This window comes from Glycine max, chromosome 2, assembly GCF_000004515.6.
Source record: "Glycine max cultivar Williams 82 chromosome 2, Glycine_max_v4.0, whole genome shotgun sequence".
NCBI lineage: Eukaryota > Viridiplantae > Streptophyta > Magnoliopsida > Fabales > Fabaceae > Glycine > Glycine max.
In genome coordinates, this window is record NC_016089.4 from 48,393,085 (window position 1) to 48,414,881 (window position 21,797).

At 37.1% G+C, this 21,797-nt stretch overlaps 2 protein-coding genes across 7 annotated transcripts; both read left to right on the forward strand.

The window, feature by feature from the left end:
- The first annotated feature begins 478 nt into the window (after positions 1-478).
- On the forward strand, positions 479-15,406 carry LOC100783795 (TMV resistance protein N). Of its 5 annotated transcripts, none has more exons than XM_041009426.1 (8): positions 479-1,071; positions 2,025-3,132; positions 3,237-3,509; positions 3,651-4,511; positions 4,955-7,599; positions 8,162-8,360; positions 8,439-8,517; positions 14,596-15,406. In XM_041009426.1, the coding sequence occupies exons 1-5, from the start codon at positions 578-580 to the stop codon at positions 7,391-7,393; spliced, it is 5,175 nt and encodes a 1,724-aa protein (XP_040865360.1). In that variant the 5' UTR covers positions 479-577; the 3' UTR covers positions 7,394-7,599; positions 8,162-8,360; positions 8,439-8,517; positions 14,596-15,406. The 5 variants fall into 5 exon arrangements, with proteins under 5 accessions (XP_040865360.1, XP_040865357.1, XP_040865359.1 ...); XM_041009423.1 differs by having other exon boundaries at positions 8,456-8,517; XM_041009425.1 differs by lacking the exon at positions 14,596-15,406 and adding an exon at positions 13,156-13,290.
- Positions 15,407-17,384: 1,978 nt separating this feature from the next.
- On the forward strand, positions 17,385-20,832 carry NAC42-1 (transcription factor JUNGBRUNNEN 1). Of its 2 annotated transcripts, none has more exons than XM_006575583.4 (3): positions 17,385-17,717; positions 18,307-18,602; positions 20,165-20,832. In XM_006575583.4, the coding sequence occupies exons 1-3, from the start codon at positions 17,516-17,518 to the stop codon at positions 20,624-20,626; spliced, it is 960 nt and encodes a 319-aa protein (XP_006575646.1). In that variant the 5' UTR covers positions 17,385-17,515; the 3' UTR covers positions 20,627-20,832. The 2 variants fall into 2 exon arrangements, with proteins under 2 accessions (XP_006575646.1, XP_003518499.1); XM_003518451.5 differs by having other exon boundaries at positions 17,388-17,717; positions 18,304-18,602.
- Positions 20,833-21,797: the final 965 nt, after the last annotated feature.

A 21,797-nucleotide genomic window follows, 5' to 3' on the forward strand; every position in this document is an offset into this window, starting at 1 on the left:
AGTAGTATTTATGTTTTTTTGTTAAACACGTACTGCAAGGTGGTTTGCTTCATTGAAGCGATTACACAATGTACGGCATATTTGATTATTTATACTTGTTTGCAAAGACTTAGCACTTTGTTGATTCTTTCTTCCCCTTCAATGGTTACTCGTCGATTATCTTGTGTTGTGAATCTTCAAATTTCTTTGAATAGTTCTCAACTTGAAAAAGCCTTCTTAATTAGAACCATGGAAATATCTTAGAATCTTCTCACATAAAAATCAAATCAGCACTTGGAAAATTCCCAGCTAACACCACTATTCAACAGGGAGGTCCACATAATTAAAAGGAGTTATTAGGCTAGCTGCCAATTAAGCTGCTTTGGTCGTAGAAAGTGATAGTGTCTATCCGCGTTGATGTTCCGTTCAACATAAGAGACATTTTACTTGTAGGTTCATGCACTAAGACGCTATATTTAACACAACGCAACGCACTTATACCCCGTTTCTTCTTGTACCAGTTAATTAGCATCCATTCACTATTGTTCCGTAACACTTTTTCCGGCTCTCCGTATCCTTAAGTGTAGTTGTTTTACCCATGGCAAAACAACATGAGGAAGAGACCTTCGGTTTCACCTACGATGTTTTCATCAGTTTTAGAGGAGAGGATACAAGGAACAATTTTATAGGACATCTTCGTAAAGAGTTGTCCCGGAAAGGGATGAAAATTTTCTTTGATGATAGGGACCTGCCGGTGGGGAATGTTATTTCACCTTCTCTATCCAAGGCCATTGAAGAATCTAAGATTTTAATCATTGTGTTTTCTAAGAACTACGCATCCTCCACATGGTGCCTTGATGAACTTGTTAAGATCCTGGAGCAGTCCAAGATCAGTGAGATGAAACAACTTGTTTTCCCAGTTTTTTACCATGTAGATCCCTCAGATGTACGGAAGCAAACAGAGAGTTATGGTGAGCACATGACCAAACACGAAGAAAACTTTGGCAAAGCCTCCCAGAAACTGCAAGCTTGGAGGACAGCTTTGTTTGAAGCAAGTAACTTCCCTGGCCACCATATTACCACTCGCTCCGGGTATGTACCAACAATTCCTTTCATATTTTTTACTTGTTTTTTTTTTCTTGTTGAGTTTCTAAAACGTTTCGATCCATTGCTATAGAATGATTTCTTATTTTTATTTAAAATTGACTTAAATATGTTTTTGAGATTTATTATTCTTAATCTGATCTCCAAGATAAAATTTATATGTTTTTAGTCCCTCAAATTTTAAACATGTTATTTCTAGTGGTTCAATAATAAAAAAATATAAAAAAAAGTCAAGTTTAAACCATAAAAAAAAGTCAAAAAGAAACTTAAAAAGTATTTTACAAATTTAAGACCTCAAACTTGAGAAATTAAAAATATACTTAAGTCTTTAAAACTTAATGACCATGCATGGACCCTCTACAATGTTAAACAATAAAAAACTATTGTTGATATAATTTTTAAATTAAAATAATTATTATAAAAGAAAAAAACCTCCCTTGTATCTAAAAAAAAGAGTAAAAGAAATGATCATAGATTAGATAACTTGTGATTGGGAGTGTAAAAATATTTTATATTATTTATGCATAATCTATTTTTTATTTTATTTATTGATATACTGTATTTTTATTAGATGAATATTTTATTATATATATTTTTTATTTTTAGGATTAATACTTGTAATCTATATTTATAAATAATAAATGCATATAGTCAATTTATCTAATATTCTTAAATTGAATGAAATATCATTTTAGTTCTTCATGATCAAGGTGTATAATATTGTCTTATTAATCTTTGAAACTAAAATTTTCAAATAATTCCTTAATAATGTAATTTCTAAATCACTCGGTTATAGTAATTTGTTAATAAGGTATTTATAGTTGAAAGTGATTGATATATTATTATTCAATTTTTTTTTGTAATAACGGTTATTTCAGTGCTTAAAACTATAATGAAATAAATTATGCTATCGATCGAACAATGTGTTGTGCACCTTGCAGGTATGAGATCGATTTTATTGAGAAGATTGTTGAGAAGGTCCAGAAAAATATAGCTCCTAAACCATTATATACTGGTCAAAACCCTGTTGGACTTGGACCCCGCGTAGAAGAGGTAATGTCACTCCTAGACATGAAGCCTTATGATGAAACTGTACGCATGTTGGGTGTATGGGGACTTGGTGGAGTCGGAAAAACAGAACTTGCCAAAGCTTTGTATGACAACATTGTGCAAAGCTTTGATGCCGCAAGTTTTCTTGCCGATGTTAGAGAGAAGTTAAACAAAATCAATGGCCTGGAAGATCTACAGAAGACACTTCTATCAGAGATGCGAGAGGAGCTAGATACTGAATTGGGCAGTGCAATTAAAGGAATGTTTGAAATAAAACGCAAGCTTAAAGGAAAGAAAGTTCTTTTGGTTCTTGATGATGTTGATGACAAAGACAAGTTAGAAAAGTTGGCAGGAGGACGTGATTGGTTTGGTTCAGGTAGTAGGATCATTATAACAACAAGAGACAAAGATGTGCTAATTGCTCATCAAGTTGATAACATTTATCAAATGGAAGAGCTCGATAAACACCATTCTCTTGAGCTCTTTTGTTGGAATGCCTTCAAACAAAGCCATCCTAAAACAGGCTTTGAAGACGTGTCTTTGCGTGCTATATATGTTGCCAAGGGTCTTCCACTGGCTTTAAAAGTAATAGGCTCTGATTTGGCTACACTTGATGAAGAAAGTTTAGAAGATTGGAAATGTGCATTGGAAGAATACGAGAGGACTCCTCCTGAAAGAATTCTAGACGTGCTCAAAAAAAGCTACGATAGATTGGGTAGCAAACCAAAACAGGTTTTCCTGGACATAGCTTGCTTCTTCAAAGGGGAGAAAAAAGAATATGTTGAAAATATACTTGATGACATTGGTGCAATTACTTACAACATTAATGTACTTGTTAAAAAATCTCTCCTAACTATTGAGGATGGGTGCTTGAAGATGCATGATCTAATACAAGATATGGGTAGAGTGATTGTTAGGCAGGAAGAACCAGATAATCCTGGCGAACGTAGCAGACTATGGTACTATGAAGATGTTATTGAAATACTAACTGATGATTTGGTATGAATCCTCATCTACTCTTTTGTTTTCCAATTTATGCATTATAGTCTATCATATTAATGACAATATGCAATTGATGTTACTTGTTTGTACTTGTTTTAAAGGGAAGTAATAAGATTCAAGGAATAATGCTTGATCCACCCCAACGAGAAGAAGTAGATTGGAGTGGTACAGCCTTTGAGAAAATGAAACGACTCAGAATTCTTATTGTTCGAAACACATCTTTTTCATCTGAGCCTGAACATCTGCCAAATCATTTGAGGGTGCTTGACTGGATTGAGTATCCTTCAAAGTCTTTCCCATCAAAATTCTATCCAAAGAAAATTGTTGTCTTTAATTTTCCTAGAAGCCATTTAACATTGGAAGAGCCATTTAAGGTACAATTCTATACCATGTTTTCCTATTCTTTACGTATAGTTTTTTTCATTATCAAAAACTTCCATTGTTACATTAAAAAATCTCATATATATCTCAAACATGCTGCTAATCATTTTATTGACCATATTACCTTTTGGCAGAAATTTCCATGCCTGACTAACATGGATTTCTCGTATAACCAATCTATCACTGAAGTGCCTGATGTGTCCGGAGTTGAAAATCTAAGACAACTGAGACTTGATCAATGTAAAAACCTAACTACTGTTCATGAATCCGTTGGATTTCTCAAAAAGCTTGCCCATTTAAGCGCATCAGGATGCACCAATCTCAGAAATTTCCTGCTAAAGATGTTTCTACCATCTCTGAAAGTTCTTGACCTTAATCTATGCATAATGCTGGAACACTTCCCAGATATAATGAAAGAAATGAAAGAGCCATTGAAGATTTATATGATAAATACTGCTATTAAGGAGATGCCAGAATCCATAGGCAATCTTACTGGGCTTGTTTGCCTAGACATATCAAATAGCAAGGAACTTAAATATCTGCCAAGTAGCGTATTCATGTTGCCAAATGTTGTTGCCTTTAAAATTGGAGGATGTTCTCAACTTAAAAAATCCTTCAAAAGTTTGCAGAGCCCTTCAACGGCCAATGTTCGTCCAACATTACGAACATTACATATCGAGAATGGTGGTTTGTTAGATGAAGATCTTCTCGCAATTCTCAACTGTTTTCCGAAATTAGAGGTGTTAATTGCTTCAAAGAACAATTTTGTCTCTCTCCCTGCATGCATTAAGGAATGTGTTCACTTAACAAGTCTTGATGTAAGCGCTTGCTGGAAGCTCCAAAAGATTCCTGAGTGCACTAACTTGAGAATTCTTAATGTTAATGGTTGTAAGGGTCTTGAGCAAATTTCAGAGTTGCCATCTGCTATTCAAAAAGTAGATGCAAGATATTGCTTCAGCTTAACTAGAGAGACATCAGACATGTTATGCTTTCAGGTATTACTGCTCCAACATGTGGTGATCCCAAACTACGCATATAATTTCTACTCCATCAATGCCTATTATTCTCCTCTCTTTCAATCACATCATATTATCACTTATTGTGCTTACATTTAATGTCCACATTTGTTTTTTTCGTCATAAGAAAAAAGAAATGATACTAACTAGTGACAAGTAAGAAGTGTTTATTATCAATTTTACATTATGAGAAATGCTAAGAACACACTCGATCTTTCAACCACTCATTCTCTTATTGGTTGAAATTTATCAAAAATGATAAAATTTTATATGTTTCACATCATATTTAATGATTCTCTTTACTGATTTTATATTCATTACATATTTATATATATATATATTTTTTTTTGGTTACTTATCTTTTAAAATTTCAGTTTTAGTCTTTTATCTTTTTGAATGAACTCAAAATGATATTTTAACAGGCAAAGAAAGGTATTTGTGGATTAGAAGTGGTGATGCCTATGCCAAAAAAACAAGTGGTGATTCCAGAATGGTTTGACTTGGTTGGACATGGAGGGAATCCTCATTTCTGGGCTCGTGGCAAGTTCCCTATCTTATCTCTAGCGTTGCTCTTCCAGGATGTGAGAACAGGGCCAATAAAACGCTATGATGACCTTATTGAGCTGCAACTAGTTATCAACTGTCAATGTGTTCCTCGCAAAGGCTATTACAACTTCAGAGTTCCTCCAGATCACATCTTAATTTGTGATCTACGACTTTTATTCAGTGACAAGGAGTGGATTGGCCTTGATGCATTTCTCGACCGTGACTGGAATGAAGTACAGGTTGCTTATGTTGCTGCATCCACCATGACACTAAGTTGTTGGGGTGTTTATGTGTACGAAGGAGGAGCAAACAAGAAAGATGTCCAATTCGAGTGTCCCGATGCCAAGTATTCAGACATGTCACGGGCAGTAGTTCCTACAAAAGATACTAAGCTGGAACGAAGAAAGATGATAGAGAGGTATGGCGCAGGCCAAGCGTTTGATGCAATATCGACTACTTTGTTGGAGGTCTACGAAAATGTAAAGGATTTGCCAGAATATTCTCACCTTCCGTTGAAAGAGAAGTTGAGTACTATACTAGGATTTTATAAGGAGGTATCGAGGCAGGCTGAGGCTGAATTAGAATCCGGACGCTCAGATTTACAAGATAAACACTCTTTCCTCACGGCTTACCTAGAATATGAAATGAATGTCAAAGCATTGGAAGAAGAAGAAGCTTCAACCTCTGTCCATCAGGGCAGTAAGGAGGAGCTACTACACTCCATGCAACATGAATTCTATGATGGAGTGACGGATGGACTTGTTGAAGCACGGAAAAGGTTTCCTTCTCTGGATATTATTAAAATCAGAGGAGCTACCTTAAAGAAGAGGCCGGAGGGTACTTGTGTTGAATGGTTATTCGAAGTACTATTCCATGAAAGAAAGGCATACACTGAAGGAATAGTGAATGGACTCCTTGAAGCAAAGTTGAGCTTTCCAGAGCTGGACATGTGGGCAACAATACATATCGTATTATGTGCAAGAGGCATAGAAGGCTTTCGTGAGGGAATTCGCCCATCGATACAAGTAATTGATGAAGTGGAGGCAGCACCCGTGGATGTAGGAGAAGCTTCAACCTCTGGCCATCAGGGAAGTCAGAAGGAACAAGGCTACGATCCTCAGCAGCAAAAAAAAATATGGGAAATATTCTATTATGGAATTGTGGATGGACTTTTTCAGGCACAAAATAGCTTTCCCTATTTAGATGTTTTTAAAACTGCAAATGCTGCCTTCGACAAGAGGTTTGCATGGTCACCTGAAGGGAATCTCCAAGTACACACGTTGGAAATGAGGACGTACACGAATGGAATCATCAATGGACTCCATGAAGCAAAGCTGAGCTTTCCTGATTTAGACATTTGGGCAACACTAAATGTTGTGTTAAATAGGATAGGCATATATGAAACACCGGCACTTGAATTTGCTTCAAGGATCCTGGATGCAATCAATATAATGGAAGTAGGAGAAGCTCCAACCTCTGGCCTTCAGGAAAGTGATCAGGAGGAGAAGCAAGAAATAATGAGGAAAATAGAATGTGATGGAATGAAGGATGGACTTGTCGAAGCAAAGAAAATGTTTCCTTCTCTAGATGTTATTAAAACCAGAGCTGCTGCCTTCAACAATGGGACTAGGGTTGCATGGTTATTCGTACTACCTCAGGTTGAAATGAAGTTACACATTGAAGGAATTATGAATGGACTTCTTGAAGCAAAGTTGAGATTTCCTGATTTGGACATATGGACAACACTAAATATTGTGTTATGTAGGAGAGGCATGGAAGGCCTCCATGAGAGAATTCGCCCATTGATACGAGTAATGGATGTAGGAGAAGCTTCAACCTCTGGCCATCAAGGAAGTGAGGATGAAGAACAAGGCTACAATGCTAAGCTACAAAAACTAATGGAGACAATATTGTATCAAGGAATGATGGATGCACTTTATGCAGCTCACAATAACTGTCCTTCTCTGAATATTTTTACAACCAAAAGTGCAGCCTTACGTGCCTCAAAAAACCTTAAGTACTTGATTGGAGTTATAACCGATGATAATCCAGCATTACCCATGGTTATGGAGATCATGTACATAAATGGAATTATGAATGGACTCCGTGAAGCAAAGCTGAGCTTTCCTGATTTGGACATGTGGGCAACACTAACAACCGTGTTAAGTAAGATAGGCGTCTGTGAAACATCAATACTTCAATATGCTTCATGTTTCCTGGATACAAACAATACAAAAGAAGTAGGAGAAGCTTCAACCTCAAGCCATCAGGGAAGTGAGGAGGAACAATGCTGCGATTACTCAATCAAGGAATGAAGGATGCACTTTACGAAGCTCAGAATAGTTTTCCTTCTCTATATGTTTTTAAAACCTTATGTGTGGAAACCTCTCACTCTCTCCCTCTCCAAACATTTAATCCCTCCAGATCAGTCGGTGTAGCCACAAGAGGAATCTTCAACCTCTCATCACAACAAAATCGTCAAACCTGCGGAAGCCTGGAACCACAACTTGTGTCTTCCAAGGTATTTAGGCTTTTTCCTAATTTTTAAAACTTTGTTAGTTTAATCTGCCGCCCCAATCATGTTTCTTGTCTGCATTTTCTTAAACCACCTAGAGTTGTTTTGGATGAGAAATTTGAAGAATGCAATGATTCATTTTTCTAGTGAAATTAAAATGCTGTATAGTAAAATACTTTTCTTGGATAGTGTATTCAGAAAGAATTTAACATTCTAATATTTTGTACAGACCACCAACGTTGCATTGTACTTGTCTGCAACAGAAATTTAATATCTTAACCATTCGTGGCATTTGTGTAACAGTAAACTCTTCATGCCATCCTAATTTTCTGTGTTTTTTGTGTGTGTGGGAATGGCCTCTGTTTTGGAATTTTGGATGATAATAATAATAATAATAATAATAATAATAATAATAATAATAATAATAATAATAATAATAATAATAATAATAATAATAATAATAATGTGTAAAAATTCATCTTTTAACATGAAGTGTTTGTTTATCATATCTTTTTGTCTATAGTGGTTGCTTTGACTGAAATTTAATGAGTTTCAATTTGTTCTCAAGGAATAGGTATCTGGATTTGATCAGAAATCCAGAAATGGAAAAATCTTTACTATGCAGCATGATATGAAGCAGCGGGGTGGTTCTAAAGATTTGCTGGCGTAGCCCTGAGGGCACAGAGGAAGAGTTTTGGCTTGGTTTGAGAAGTAGGGTTATTCTCTGTAATGTTATTAATAAATTTGAATCTGGAGCTGTACCCAAGGTGAGTTAGATCATAATTTAGTTTAACTTGCAATTTTACAGGCTCAGGTTTTGGTTTTTCCGTTATTGTATGTTACAGTGTATTCTTCTTTCAAGGTCGTTGATAGCTCTGGATTTCGAGGTCCAGACCCTCCACAGAAGAGATGAGAAAGAAGAAGGTAATTAAGGGAAAATATCTTCTCATTCCTTATGCTTTATTTACATGATATTATATAGATGGTCTAGTAACAGAATTATGCTGAGCTGTCTTTCTGGAATAATTCTAGAATATGCATATAACAGAATTGCTTGTCATTATCCTTTGAATGAGTATATATATTCGTAATTTTCCTATTTGTTAGGCATAAGGCTGAGTATGATGAAGTATATTGTTCTGTTTCCCTCTTAAACATAATCTTTTAGATAATTGGGCTTGGTAACCTTCCTTTTGGGCTTTCCTTCTCTTTGCACCCCTCTATCCTCTTCTACCCTCTTACTCAGATCATCTTCTTCCTCCGTGTCTTCCTTCCCAAGCTCTGTGTCCTCTGTACTCGTATCATCCCTCGGCCCTTGCAGGATCACCTTGTCCTCAAGGTGATAATCCTGGCAAAGCTGATGCCAATCTTCCCATGACGTTTCCTCCGGTGGAAGACCCTGCCACTGGACCAAGACTTGCCACGGACTCTGGGGATCAGAGGTTTCCCGACGAAAATCCAGGATAGAGAGGGGAGAGACGAGTGGTTGATTTTCATGGAAAGTGGCTGGTAAAGGCAGAGGGGATGAGGAGTCTGGATCCCCGCGAAAGGGCTTAAGCTTCGAGCAATGAAACACGGGGTGGAGCCGGACCCCCTCTGGTAGCGCTAGACGATATGCCACGGGTCCGAGCTTAGCAACAACTTGAAAGGGACCATAGTAGCGACGGGCTAGTTTCTCATTCGTGTGGTGCGTATCTTTTGCAGAAAATTGTCGGTAAGGACGAAGGCGGACCAAGACCCAATCACCAACGGCGAACTGTACATCCCGACGATGTTGATCCGCATAAAGTTTCATCTTGCTCTGAGCTTTCAGCAACTTTTTGCGAACCAACTGGAAGGTATTGTCTCTATCAGTTAAGATGTCCTCCACTGCCTCAATTTTAGAAGAACCCGCAAGATAATCGGGAAAATTGAAGGGCCTCCGGCCGAAAGTAATCTCATAAGGGGTGGTGCCTGTGCTGGCCATCCAGGAGGTATTGTGCGACCACTCAACCCATGGTAATAATTTTCCCCAGCTTGACGGTTTCCTGTGGACAAACGCACGCAGATACTGCTCTACTACTCTATTTAAGACCTCCGTCTGCCCATCGCTTTGTGGATGATATGCCGAACTCATCCGAAGCTGGGTACCACTGGATTTAAATAATTCTTGCCATAGCTGACTAATGAAGAGAGGGTCACGGTCCGAAACGAGGCTCCGAGGAAAGCCGTGTATCTTCACCACTAAGTCCAAAAAGAGCCGAGCGACAGCAAGAGCGGTGTGGCTTTGAGGAAGCATGCCCAAGTGGATGCCTTTCGAGAAGCGATCCACGACAACGAGGATCGTCGTGTTGCCCCGATACGGTGGTAACCCACATATGAAATCCAAGGATAGGTCCGACCAAGGTTGAGTAGGGACAGGGAGAGGGCAGAGAAGTCCAGCTGTTTTCTTAGTCTCATATTTGGTGACCTGGCAGTCAACGCAGGTTGCAATGAAGCTCATGACGTCATCTCGTAGACCAGTCCAATAGAAATTGGTGGTGAGACGAGCTACCGTTTTCGCGACGCCGGCATGGCCCCCCGTAGGGGTGGCGTGGTACTCTGTGAGCAAGGTCTTAATGATTGGTATGTCCGACGGCAACCAGATGCGACCCTTATATAGCAAAAGCTTGTTGGCAATGGAGAAATCGGGGTGTTTGTCGGGGGTATCCCGTACCTCTTGGAAGAGATGTTGGAAAGAAGAATTCGCAGCAAGCTGGGTATGAAGCTCCTCCAGAAAGGTGAGACATGGAACAGAGAGGATGAGGAGGGCCTGAGAGGGGTTTTCCGGCAAACGGGATAGTGCGTCTGCGGCCTGATTGTGACTGCCGGAGCGGCATTGGATCTGGTAGTCGTAGCCCATTAACCTTGCAAGGTAAGTATGCTGTTCAGGTGTTTGAACAACCTGACTCATCAATTCTTTTAAGCTCCGATGGTCTGTTAAAATAATGAAGCTATGGCCAAGGAGGTATTGCCGCCACTTCTTCACGGCGGCCGTGATGGCAAACAGTTCCCTAACATAAGTTGAGGCTCGAAGCAACTTTGGACTAAAAGGCTTGCTAAAGTAAGCTATGGGATGGCCCCGTTGGGACAATACAGCCCCCATTCCGATTGCAGACGCATCAGTTTCAATTGTAAAAGGCAATTGAAAATCAGGGAGAGAAAGGACCGGAGCGGAGGTCAGAGCTTGTTTCAAAGTGTCAAAAGCTGCCTGAGTGGATGAGTTCCACTGGAGAGGTTCAACCGTGGTGGCCTTTACAAGCGGGGCGACAAGGGTGGCATAACCCCGAATGAACCTGCGGTAGAATCCGGCGAGGCCAAGAAAGCTCCGTAGAGCACGGACTAAACGTGGTATTGGCCACTGAGCAATGGCATCAAGCTTCGAAGTGACAGGTTGAACACCCCTGTGTGAAACCAGATGACCCAAATATTCGACTTCTGACTGTGCAAAGAGGCATTTGGAGAGCTTAAGCACAAAATGATTCTCATAGAGTATCTGAAATGTGGCCTGAAGATGACGTAAGTGATCGCTGAGGGAACCACTATAGATGAGAATGTCATCAAAGAACACGATGATGAATCGCCGGAGATACGGCCGGAAAAGAGTGTTCATGGTTGCCTGGAATGAAGAAGGCGCATTACATAAACCGAAGGGCATCACTTTGAATTCAAAGTGGCCGTGATGCGTCCTGAAGGCAGTTTTCAGAATGTCTTCCGGTTGCATGCGTATCTGGTGATACCCCTGCAACAAATCCAATTTGGAAAAGCAAGACGCACCGCCGAGTTCATCCAGAAGCTCATCGATCGTCGGAATCGGAAAACGATCTTTGACGGTCAGGGCATTCAATGCGCGATAGTCCACGCAGAAGCGCCATGTGTTATCAGACTTCTTTACCAATAATACCGGCGACGAGAAAGGGCTCTTGCTGGGTTGAATTAAGCCCCGTTGAAGCATAGTTTCCACCTGAGCTTCGATTTCGCGTTTCTGGTAATATGGGTACTTGTATGGTCGGACATTCACTGGGGTCGCATGTGGAAGAAGGTGAATTTGATGGTCCGTGTCTCTTGCCGGCGGAAGAGTGGTGGGGTCTTGAAAGAGAATGGCGAATTGATGAAGAAGATGTTGAACCTGAGGGTCAACGGGCTTGGTCAATGTTTGGGCGGAATCCTCCGGAAGCACTGTGATGTGGAAGTAGAGGCTCTGCGGTTGATGGCGGCAGACACGCCGGAATTGTGGGGATGATAAGAGTTCCCTGTGGGCGTCGGGGTCGCCGCGGAGCTCCACGAACCTGTCATCATGAAAGAATTGCATGGTGAGCTTTGTATAATCAGTTAAAACTGGGCCCAAGGACTGTAACCACTGGACACCCAATATAATGTTAGCGCCGGCAATGGGTAGGACATATAAGTCCATGGTGAACGAATGATGTTGAAGGACGAGGGTGGTGGAACTGCAAATCGTATGGCATTGCAGATGTTGCCCATTTCCTACCATGACCTTTAATGGGCTGGTTGATTGACAAGGAAGGCCCAATTGGTGAACGAGTGGCTCCTGGATGAAGTTGTGGGTGCTCCCACCGTCAATGAGCACCAGGACGGGAACGCCGGAGATGGTTCCGAGGAGTCTCAAGGTCTCGGGTGCAAGATGACCCGCCAAGGAGTTGATGCTGAGGTGGGCCGGTGAGTCGGGTCTATCCAATGGGCCGGGTAGCGGGTCGGGAGGGTCTGGGGGATTTAAATTAGAACCCGCGGGGTCAAGGGGGTCTTCATCATCGGCTATCAGGAGATGAACCCTAGGGGCGCATCTATGGCCCTTGTGAAATTTCTCATCACATGAGAAACACAGGCCGCGCTCACGGCGCGACGCCAGTTCCTCCGAGGTCAGGCGACGAAACATCGGTGGCGGTGGCGGGTTAGGACGTGACGGCAGAGGAAGCAAAGGGGGAAGGGTGGATGCGCGCGGAGGTGTGTAGGTTGGGAGCGGCGAAGTCGGCGGTGGGGTTACAGGGGGTAGCTGAAGAGGGCGAGGTCTGTTGGGCTGGCGGAAATCGAAGCGGAGGTCGCGCAACTTCTCCTCGTGGAGACGCGCAAGACCCGCCGCTTGGGCCACCGTAAGCGGTTGGTTGATCATCACCTCGCGACGAATCTCCGGCGCAAGGCCAGAAACGAAGCAGCTTAAAAGGAACGGAGCAGGGAGGCCGACGACCCTGTTCGCGAGCTCCTCGAACTCAGATAAGTATTCTGCAACTGTGGTCTTCTGAATGAGCTTGAATAGGGATCCTGAAGGATCCTCGTAATTGGACGGAGCAAACCTGGTCTGTAAGGCCTGTAGAAATACGGGCCAAGAGGTGAATTGGTCGTTGCTTGACATCCATTGGAACCAAGCAAGGGCCCTTCCCTCCATATAAAACGCAGCAATGGTAATACGATCAGAATCGGGTGTGCCGTGATACTCAAAGAATTGTGTAATTTTAAAAATCCAGCCCATAGGATCAGTTCCATCGAATCTCGGAACGTCTAATTTCATTCGATGTGTGTGTGCAGGAATCAGACTGCGAGGAGGAAAAGGGGGAGAAGCGGATGGAGTCACATGCTGCAAGAGGTCCTCAATGCGGGAAGTGAGGCGGTCTAAGGCGGCCTCAACTCGATCAGTACCGGAATCAGCCATGAAAGCGGAAGGTCAATGAAAGCACCAGTGATAGCTCTGGATTTCGAGGTCCAGACCCTCCACAGAAGAGATGAGAAAGAAGAAGGTAATTAAGGGAAAATATCTTCTCATTCCTTATGCTTTATTTACATGATATTATATAGATGGTCTAGTAACAGAATTATGCTGAGCTGTCTTTCTGGAATAATTCTAGAATATGCATATAACAGAATTGCTTGTCATTATCCTTTGAATGAGTATATATATTCGTAATTTTCCTATTTGTTAGGCATAAGGCTGAGTATGATGAAGTATATTGTTCTGTTTCCCTCTTAAACATAATCTTTTAGATAATTGGGCTTGGTAACCTTCCTTTTGGGCTTTCCTTCTCTTTGCACCCCTCTATCCTCTTCTACCCTCTTACTCAGATCATCTTCTTCCTCCGTGTCTTCCTTCCCAAGCTCTGTGTCCTCTGTACTCGTATCAGTCGTGGAGAGTCCTGTTGATTCTGCATTGAACCCTGATGGGTCACCATTAACGGCATATCAGTATTTTGAAAATATGAGGAATTTCCTGGTGCGCCTGTCCAAGAATTTGGACTTCCTTCCTTCCTTTGAGGCATCTGATCCGGAGCAAAGTAAATATAAATAAAGCATTAGATACTTGTTACTGTTTTTATTTAAGTTACCAATTTGTATCATGGTGAATTCAATTGTTAATAACACCCGGTAGTCAGCACTTAATTGTAAACTCTAAAGTTTAATAATATGTTGTTTGGTTTTCTACTAAATTATTGGTTATATTTTAGGGAGGAATATAGGATTGTCAATTGCATCTTGGCATTGAAATACTATAGTAAATGGAAAATGACCGGTGCAAATGGTGCGTAGAAATTTGGCAGAAATCTCAAATCCACTGTCTCTGCAATGAGTAAAAACTCAGAACCATTCTAGGACAAATTTTCAACGTGCTTGGAGAGTCCATTGATAATTTAGGTCCCGTAGATACTGGCCCAACATCTCCCATTCATAGATATGTGCCTGCCTTTATACAATTAGATACAAAATTAGCCATTTTTGAAACAGGAATAAAAGTAGTAGATGTTTTAGCTCCTTATAGTCGTGGAGGAAAAATAGGACATTTTACTAATTCCTTGTGATGGAATTCATCGATCAATGATAAATGTCTCACTTTTGCTCTTAATTCTGACGTTGAGTCTAATAAAATGGTAGGAAAACTTGGTTTATTTTGACTTTGATACTTGCTTTGGACTTGTCTAGTTGAACAGAAAGAATAAGTGATGATTTTTTTTTTATTTTATATTTCTATAATTTCAGTCTGGTTCCCATTCTTTGAGTACGCTTGTTTGTGCAATTCTATCAGATAAGAAGCCAGAAGAAGTTTCAACGGTATGGGAATATGTACCTCTATGTGTTTCACAGCTGAATTTCATCAAAACTTTAGTAATCAAGTTACACCTTATAGATTATAAGTCTGTTACATTACTTAAGAGTTGAGACTCTCTGCCTCTATTATGATAAAAAGCTTTTCAAAATTGTAGCGTTATCATGAAAGTTGGTATGGGCTCTTTTCAACGCTGCTTAAATTAATGGGTGTAAGGTTTGCTTATTGATGTCATGTGCCCCTTGCTTATGATTTGATTTGCATCACAAAATGTCAAAGATCAGTTCTATCACTCTTTCAAATCTTGGCTCTAGTTTTTCTTTCTTTATTTATGATGTCAAGTCATTGTCTAATTATGAAAAACGAGACAACAGATAATAGCTTATAGGATGTTGATTACTAACTAAATTAAGATATGTTAATATCCTATAGTTTAGCAGATTTAAAAGTGATAAAGCTTAACAGAGAGATCGGATTCGACCACAGAGAGAGGTCATCATCCAGACTTAGTTAGATGATTCTTTATTCCTGTTCAAAGCAGGCCAATTTATCCAAAAGTTGGAAACTCAGGACTAGGAGGACCAAACTTTCGGCAGTTGGACCACTTAAGAATTTTATCAATTTGCTTTAAATATTAGGATGCAATTATAATTTAGATATTCTAGTTCAGTTTAGCTCTATTGGTAGAGCACAGCAATAAAAAAACTTTAGTGATATTTGTGTAACATTTTTCTTTGTTCTCATATTAAGCTTTTTGCTCTTGGAAAAAACAATAGCTCCAAGCATTCATCATGATGAAGCAAGAAAGACTGGAATTTAAAACCAAGAGTAAACTCTTCTGGAAGTTTAAGGATGAACACAAAGCTATGTGCAACAAATTTGTACAAGAAGAAAATGAAAATGTTGCTCGGATAAAGATAGTGACACAACCAGCTCTTGGAAAAATTAATGTGATGAAATTGATTAAGAAATTCAACATTCAATCTGATGAGTTTATTTCAAAGAAAGCATCACGACCTTGATTGTACTAATGACTTAAACTCTGTTTCAAGTAGCACAAAGATATCTGCCTGCATATGATATGATACATTATTAAATTCTATACATACAATAGACAACAATTCTTGCCAGGATAAATTTCTTGATTACTAGGTAACACCCCAATCTTCGTTACTACATAACATAAAAAGGAAGAGCCTAAGCCACTAAATTGGACCCTAGTGATAAAGGAGTTTAGCGAATAGGTTATTATATTGTTATTAAACCAAAGAAGATAAAAAGGAGAACAAAAAGATTTAATATGTGTACTGAATTCGCTTTAATTAATTCAAATGTTGAAGAATTAGATAAGAGTGGTTTTAAGTCTCGTCTCAATGAATTGCAGAAACTAGAAGATAGATTGTTAATCTGAAGGCGCGTGATTCTATGATAAAGTCATGAGTTAGAGTTAAGCCAAAATTCCAAAAAAATTAAAGTGAATATTTGATTTGCAGTTAAAATTGTTGCGGTATACATTTTTATATAAATCCAATGGATAAAAATAAAAACAAGAATTCTGATCCACTTTTGTCTCGAAAATAATTTTTCACCTAATTTTCAATAAAACATTTTCAAAATTGGCCACTCCTTCTAGGGGTAATAGCAGAGAATATAAAAAAAAAATTACAAACCAACCATGCATATGCACAGGTTACTTTTTAGTTTCCGATTTTAATTATTATTACTATTCCTGTCTTGTGCTTATAGTTTGTTCCAGAACTTGAACAATCGTTTGTATTGACCTGGAAGATATTTTTTTCTTCATTACCAGTCTTCTACGCTGAACTAGAAAGATGGATATATATTATTGTAGGTTTTCGACTTTTCAGAAACAACTGTCTTCGGTTCTTCAGATCAATTACATATGTATAAAGACCTAATTAAAATTAAAAGTGACATCACCCAGGAGTCACTCCAGATAAAAGTTTTGAGGGACCTCATGTATTGTCACCTACGAATTATTGAGGATCAAAGCAAACATTTAAAACGAGAAGGGACGAAGAAAATTCATGCTTGCATATTTCTAATTTCTTGTTATCGTATGTATAAAAAGAATAATACTTCAAATTAGAATTAATTGGTTCAGGAAAAATATGAAAGTAATGCCATCATCCTTTGCAAATTGCTGGGCCGTGGATTGAATTTTATGACATTTATGAGAAATTGTCTTTTAGAAAGGCATAAATCATGCATATTTAGAGAGGGTCATTACTTTTTGAAGATATTGAGTACTAGACAGTGATTTTGGTGGATCTTAATTCCAGGCGCGAATCATCTTTTTTGTTAAAATTAGCTTTCGAAAATTCTCTTAAAAAATTATGTCTTTGAAATCTCTTTTGACCTTTTCCCTTCTTATATAATTGCAAATATCTGTCCCATTCCAATCCATATATGTATATAATAGTCAAAGTTGTGCCCACTCTGGTAGACTTTTACTCCGTTAATTGTTGCCCAAAAAGCTAACATCGATTCAAAATTCTTGTCATTGGCATTTCACCTTCCTCGATTAATTAATCTTTGTCCTTTGGAGGCCCCTAAATAAATTGATATGTATCATCAGGTCAAAAACTTGTAAGCTTTAATTTTATTTTTAATTAAGACATATTACATATATATATATATATATATATATATACACACACTTCATAATGGAAATATTAATTTGACTTGACTCTGGCAGCGAATGTTCAATTTACACAATGAGCTAGGTCACAGAAATTAATATAAATATATACATGGAAAGGAGGAAAATAATAATTTACACGCTATAAGAAGGTACCCAAAAGTTTTCGAAGTGTTTTACACAGACTAATAATGGATGTGGCCAAGTTACATAACTCTGATGATGATGATGACAAGAAAGAAGATGAAGATGTGCTTCCTGGGTTTAGATTCCATCCAACAGATGAAGAGCTTGTGGGGTTTTATCTGAGACGAAAGGTGGAGAATAAGCCTCTGAGAATTGAACTCATCAAACAGATTGACATCTACAAATATGATCCATGGGATCTTCCAAGTAAGATCACCTTCCTCTTGTAATCTATATATAATTACTGAAAGTGAAAACTACTTTTTAATTTGTTTTTGCTGCAGCAGATAAATTTCATGAATTTTGTTATGATTCTTTTCTTCATATATATTTCAATAATTAAGGACTAGAGTGTTTGATATATATAAATTGAACCAAACAGCAAGCTAGGATAATTAAGCTTAGTTAAAGAAAGCATATATTGTGTTGGAGAATATATAAACTTAATTAATTAGCAATTTTAATTATTAAATGGATAACAAAAGAGTAATTAAATGGTTTAATTGATACTTAACATTTTGCAAAGTTTTCATGTGAAGATGTGGAAACTCAAGCTTCAATAATGTGTAATTGGATAAAATATAAATTGAAAAGAAGATAGGGATTTGGTGTATATACTCATGATATGTAATGTGATTTTCAATTCTAGCTAGGCTAGCTAGCTAGGTGTGCAAGTAGCCACACGCCCACACCATTTTGATTTTATGATTTTATAGATTTATTGTATGGATTAACTCATGATCAATTTCTAATCTCAAGTCCTTTTTTGTATGCTGGTAATTAATGTATGAAGAAGTGAGTTCAGTGGGGGAGAAGGAATGGTACTTCTTTTGCATAAGAGGGAGAAAATACAGGAACAGCATAAGGCCTAATAGAGTGACAGGTTCTGGATTTTGGAAAGCCACAGGGATTGATAAACCTATATACTGTGTTAAAGAACCCCACGAATGCATTGGTCTAAAGAAATCATTGGTCTACTATCGTGGAAGTGCTGGTAAAGGCACCAAAACTGATTGGATGATGCACGAGTTTCGCCTCCCACCCAATGGAAAAACTAGCAATAATCCACAAGCTAATGATGCTCAAGAAGCTGTAAGTCAATTATATATGTTACTTCTTGTTTTGTTAATATCTATGCTTGTTAGTATAAAAATTTTATTCAGTTAATCAATTAAAAATATGGTGGATGACTTTTACAATATTATAAAAATAATTTATAACTCAACTGTTTACAAGACAGTGTCTTAATTATTATTTTTTTGGAAAGATAATTATATACTGATAGTATAAAAATAATGTTATATAATTATTTAATTATAATTTATTATTTATGATTAATTTGTTAACTTTTATAATAATTATATTAAAAATCGTATAAATAATTATTTATAATGAAATAATAATATAAAACTGTTTTACTGTATATAAGCCATCTAGAACCGTACCACATGGAAAGACAAATCTGAGATATCATAGTCAAACGACCACACCAGTTTCTAAGATTCGGGGTTAAAAGCTTGTTCATACTCAAGAGAAGACCGCAAGCAAACAACTGTACTTATAAATTATTCTAAAGTCAGAAGCACTTTTATTAGACCCCAAAAAGGAGAATTACATAGTATAGATTAAGACACACGAACCAATTTATTTACTAAATAATCACATTAACTCATCTAGGCTGAAATAATTTAGCTAAGAATGACAGACACTTTCAAATAAATAATTGTGTTGTATTGTAACTGTATATGTAACCATGTCGAATATTGTATAAATATTTTTAATTGCAATATTATAAATTTTATATAAAAAAATAAAATTAAACTTGTGTACTTACAACAACAATTAGATGATTTTTTGTATTGAAATATTTTTTTAATAATATATTATAAAGGAGTTTTAATTAAGCTAAAATTGTTAAACTTTCATTTATAGAATTTTTTTTGTTTGATAAATGTTAGTTATTAATTGTTAATTTTTTTTTGGCGAAGAAATCAAATGCATGAACTTTTATTTATAGAATTAAATAAATACAATTAACATATTAAAATACATAACATATATGTTGGTTGGTTTTAATATGTTCAGTCTAGTCTAATTTGTGTTTGATGACACCTTTCTTAGGACATTGGCTCGTGAGGATCTTTGGAATTGAACGAATGGGATTTAATAGTAATTAAAGAAAGGAGAAAACAGTGAAGTTAGTGTTACACTACCATTTAACCATATAACTTAAATTAATAAAAAAATGTAATTATCAGAACAACTTTTTGTAGAAAAATTAATAATCGTGTGTAAAAACCTTTATTATGAACTAGGGAACTACATATCAAATTAGTAATTTACATTATTGGTTTCCCACTCAACTATACCAAACATTGTATTAATGGAATTTGCTTCCTTGCCTTGCTTACCAACAGTACTTAAGTTAATTAACGATGGTTTACGAAACAAGAAATCTCGCAACTAATTAATTGTATACACCTCGAGAATTTTGTGGCTCTCATATCAGCGTTACATAAATTGCATTTATTTCAATTTGTGGCACTCACTTAATGCGACCGACCAAGTCAACTCTAGCATTATGTCCCTTTATTTGCAAGTTTTGAGGTGTCTTAATTTTTTTTTTTCTGTCTTTTTATTTATGGGATTCGCAGGAAGTGTGGACGCTATGCCGAATATTGAAACGATTCCCCTCTTACAAGAAGTACACACCAAATTTGAAAGACTCAGCAGCAGCACCAATAATGACGAAGCCAAATTACCCCACAAACTCTTCAAGTACTTCCAAAACATGCAGCTTAGAATCTGACAACGGCAAGCCATACTTGACTTTCACAAACTCATTATCACCATTACTCATTCAACAAAATGAAAGGAAACCGGCTATTAATGGACATGTTGACGTTGAACGTAACCACTTATTTCTAGGTCAATTAGGCATTAATGTAGCTCAGGCTCCAACATCCTTGTCTTACTCAAGTTTTTGGAATCGTCATCATCAGAATAATGTGGAATTTGCTAATGAGAATTGGGATGATCTCACGTCTGTGGTTCAGTTTGCTAATATTGATCCATCCCGGGTTTCTGATCATTGTAAAGAATTTAATAGATTTTAAGAGCATTTTGATGCTTAAACTATACTAATAACAGTAACATAGTTTCAATATCTCTCACCCTACTCTTTTCTTGGGTGCATGCGAGACAGTTTGACCAAATATATTATTTTTTCTTTGCTCCATTTGACAAAATATATTGTTGTATGAATAAGTTATAGTTTTGATAATATTTGTCATACACATGGTATACTCTATTTTTTTTTTTCATCAATCTCATTAGCGGACCATTCTTGCTCCTTTTTATTTGTGTGTCCAAATATAATTAATAAAGTACTGATTATTTGATTTAATTAACTTTACCCGTTGTGCATAATAACAACTGACAGTAGATATTAATAAAGTGATGCTTTAAATATTTCGATTATCCGTAAAAAAAAATTGATTAAGGGAATAAATCAAAAGATTTTATAATTAATACTAGTTAAAAAAAAACTTGAACTTTTTAAGATAATATACAACATAAAATTGGGTTGAAATAACACAAACTTGTCACAGAATTCATTGGGTATAATTTAACTTTTTTAGATATATAATGACAGAATAAAACAAAATTTTATTTTATTTTATTTCTCTCAAATTAATTAAAAAAAATGTAATAAAATTCACTAGTTTTCGTAATATTTCTTCCACATTTTACCAATTCTAAACGATATCCTTATATTTCATTTTCATCTAGATGCATACATAACTTCGACGTCAATACTTTTAACAACGCTCCGATAAATTCGGATTGGAAATCGGAAATGATGTGAACACTTAGGTGTGTTTGGTTTGCATTTTCATTTTCTGTTTTCATTTTCTGTTTCCATTTTCTGAAAACTGTTTTCATTTTCAAAAAATTTGAATTCTGAAAACATGTTTGGTTTGATTTCTTATTTTCTGTTTTCATGAAATAAAAATACTGAAAATTTATGATATATTGATTTATTGTCTTTTTGTATTTTTAGATTTGCTTAAAACTACATTCATTGTCACCACAATTTCATTTTAACCAAAATGAGGTTTCTGTACTCAACTGAAAACACTGAAAACGAAAATTTATTGTTTTCATTTTCTAGTTATTTCCTGTTTTCATTTTCACTGAAAATGTTTTCAGAAATCAAACCAAACACATTTTCATCACCGTTTTCTGTTTTCAGTGAAAATGAAAATAGAAAACAACCAAACCAAA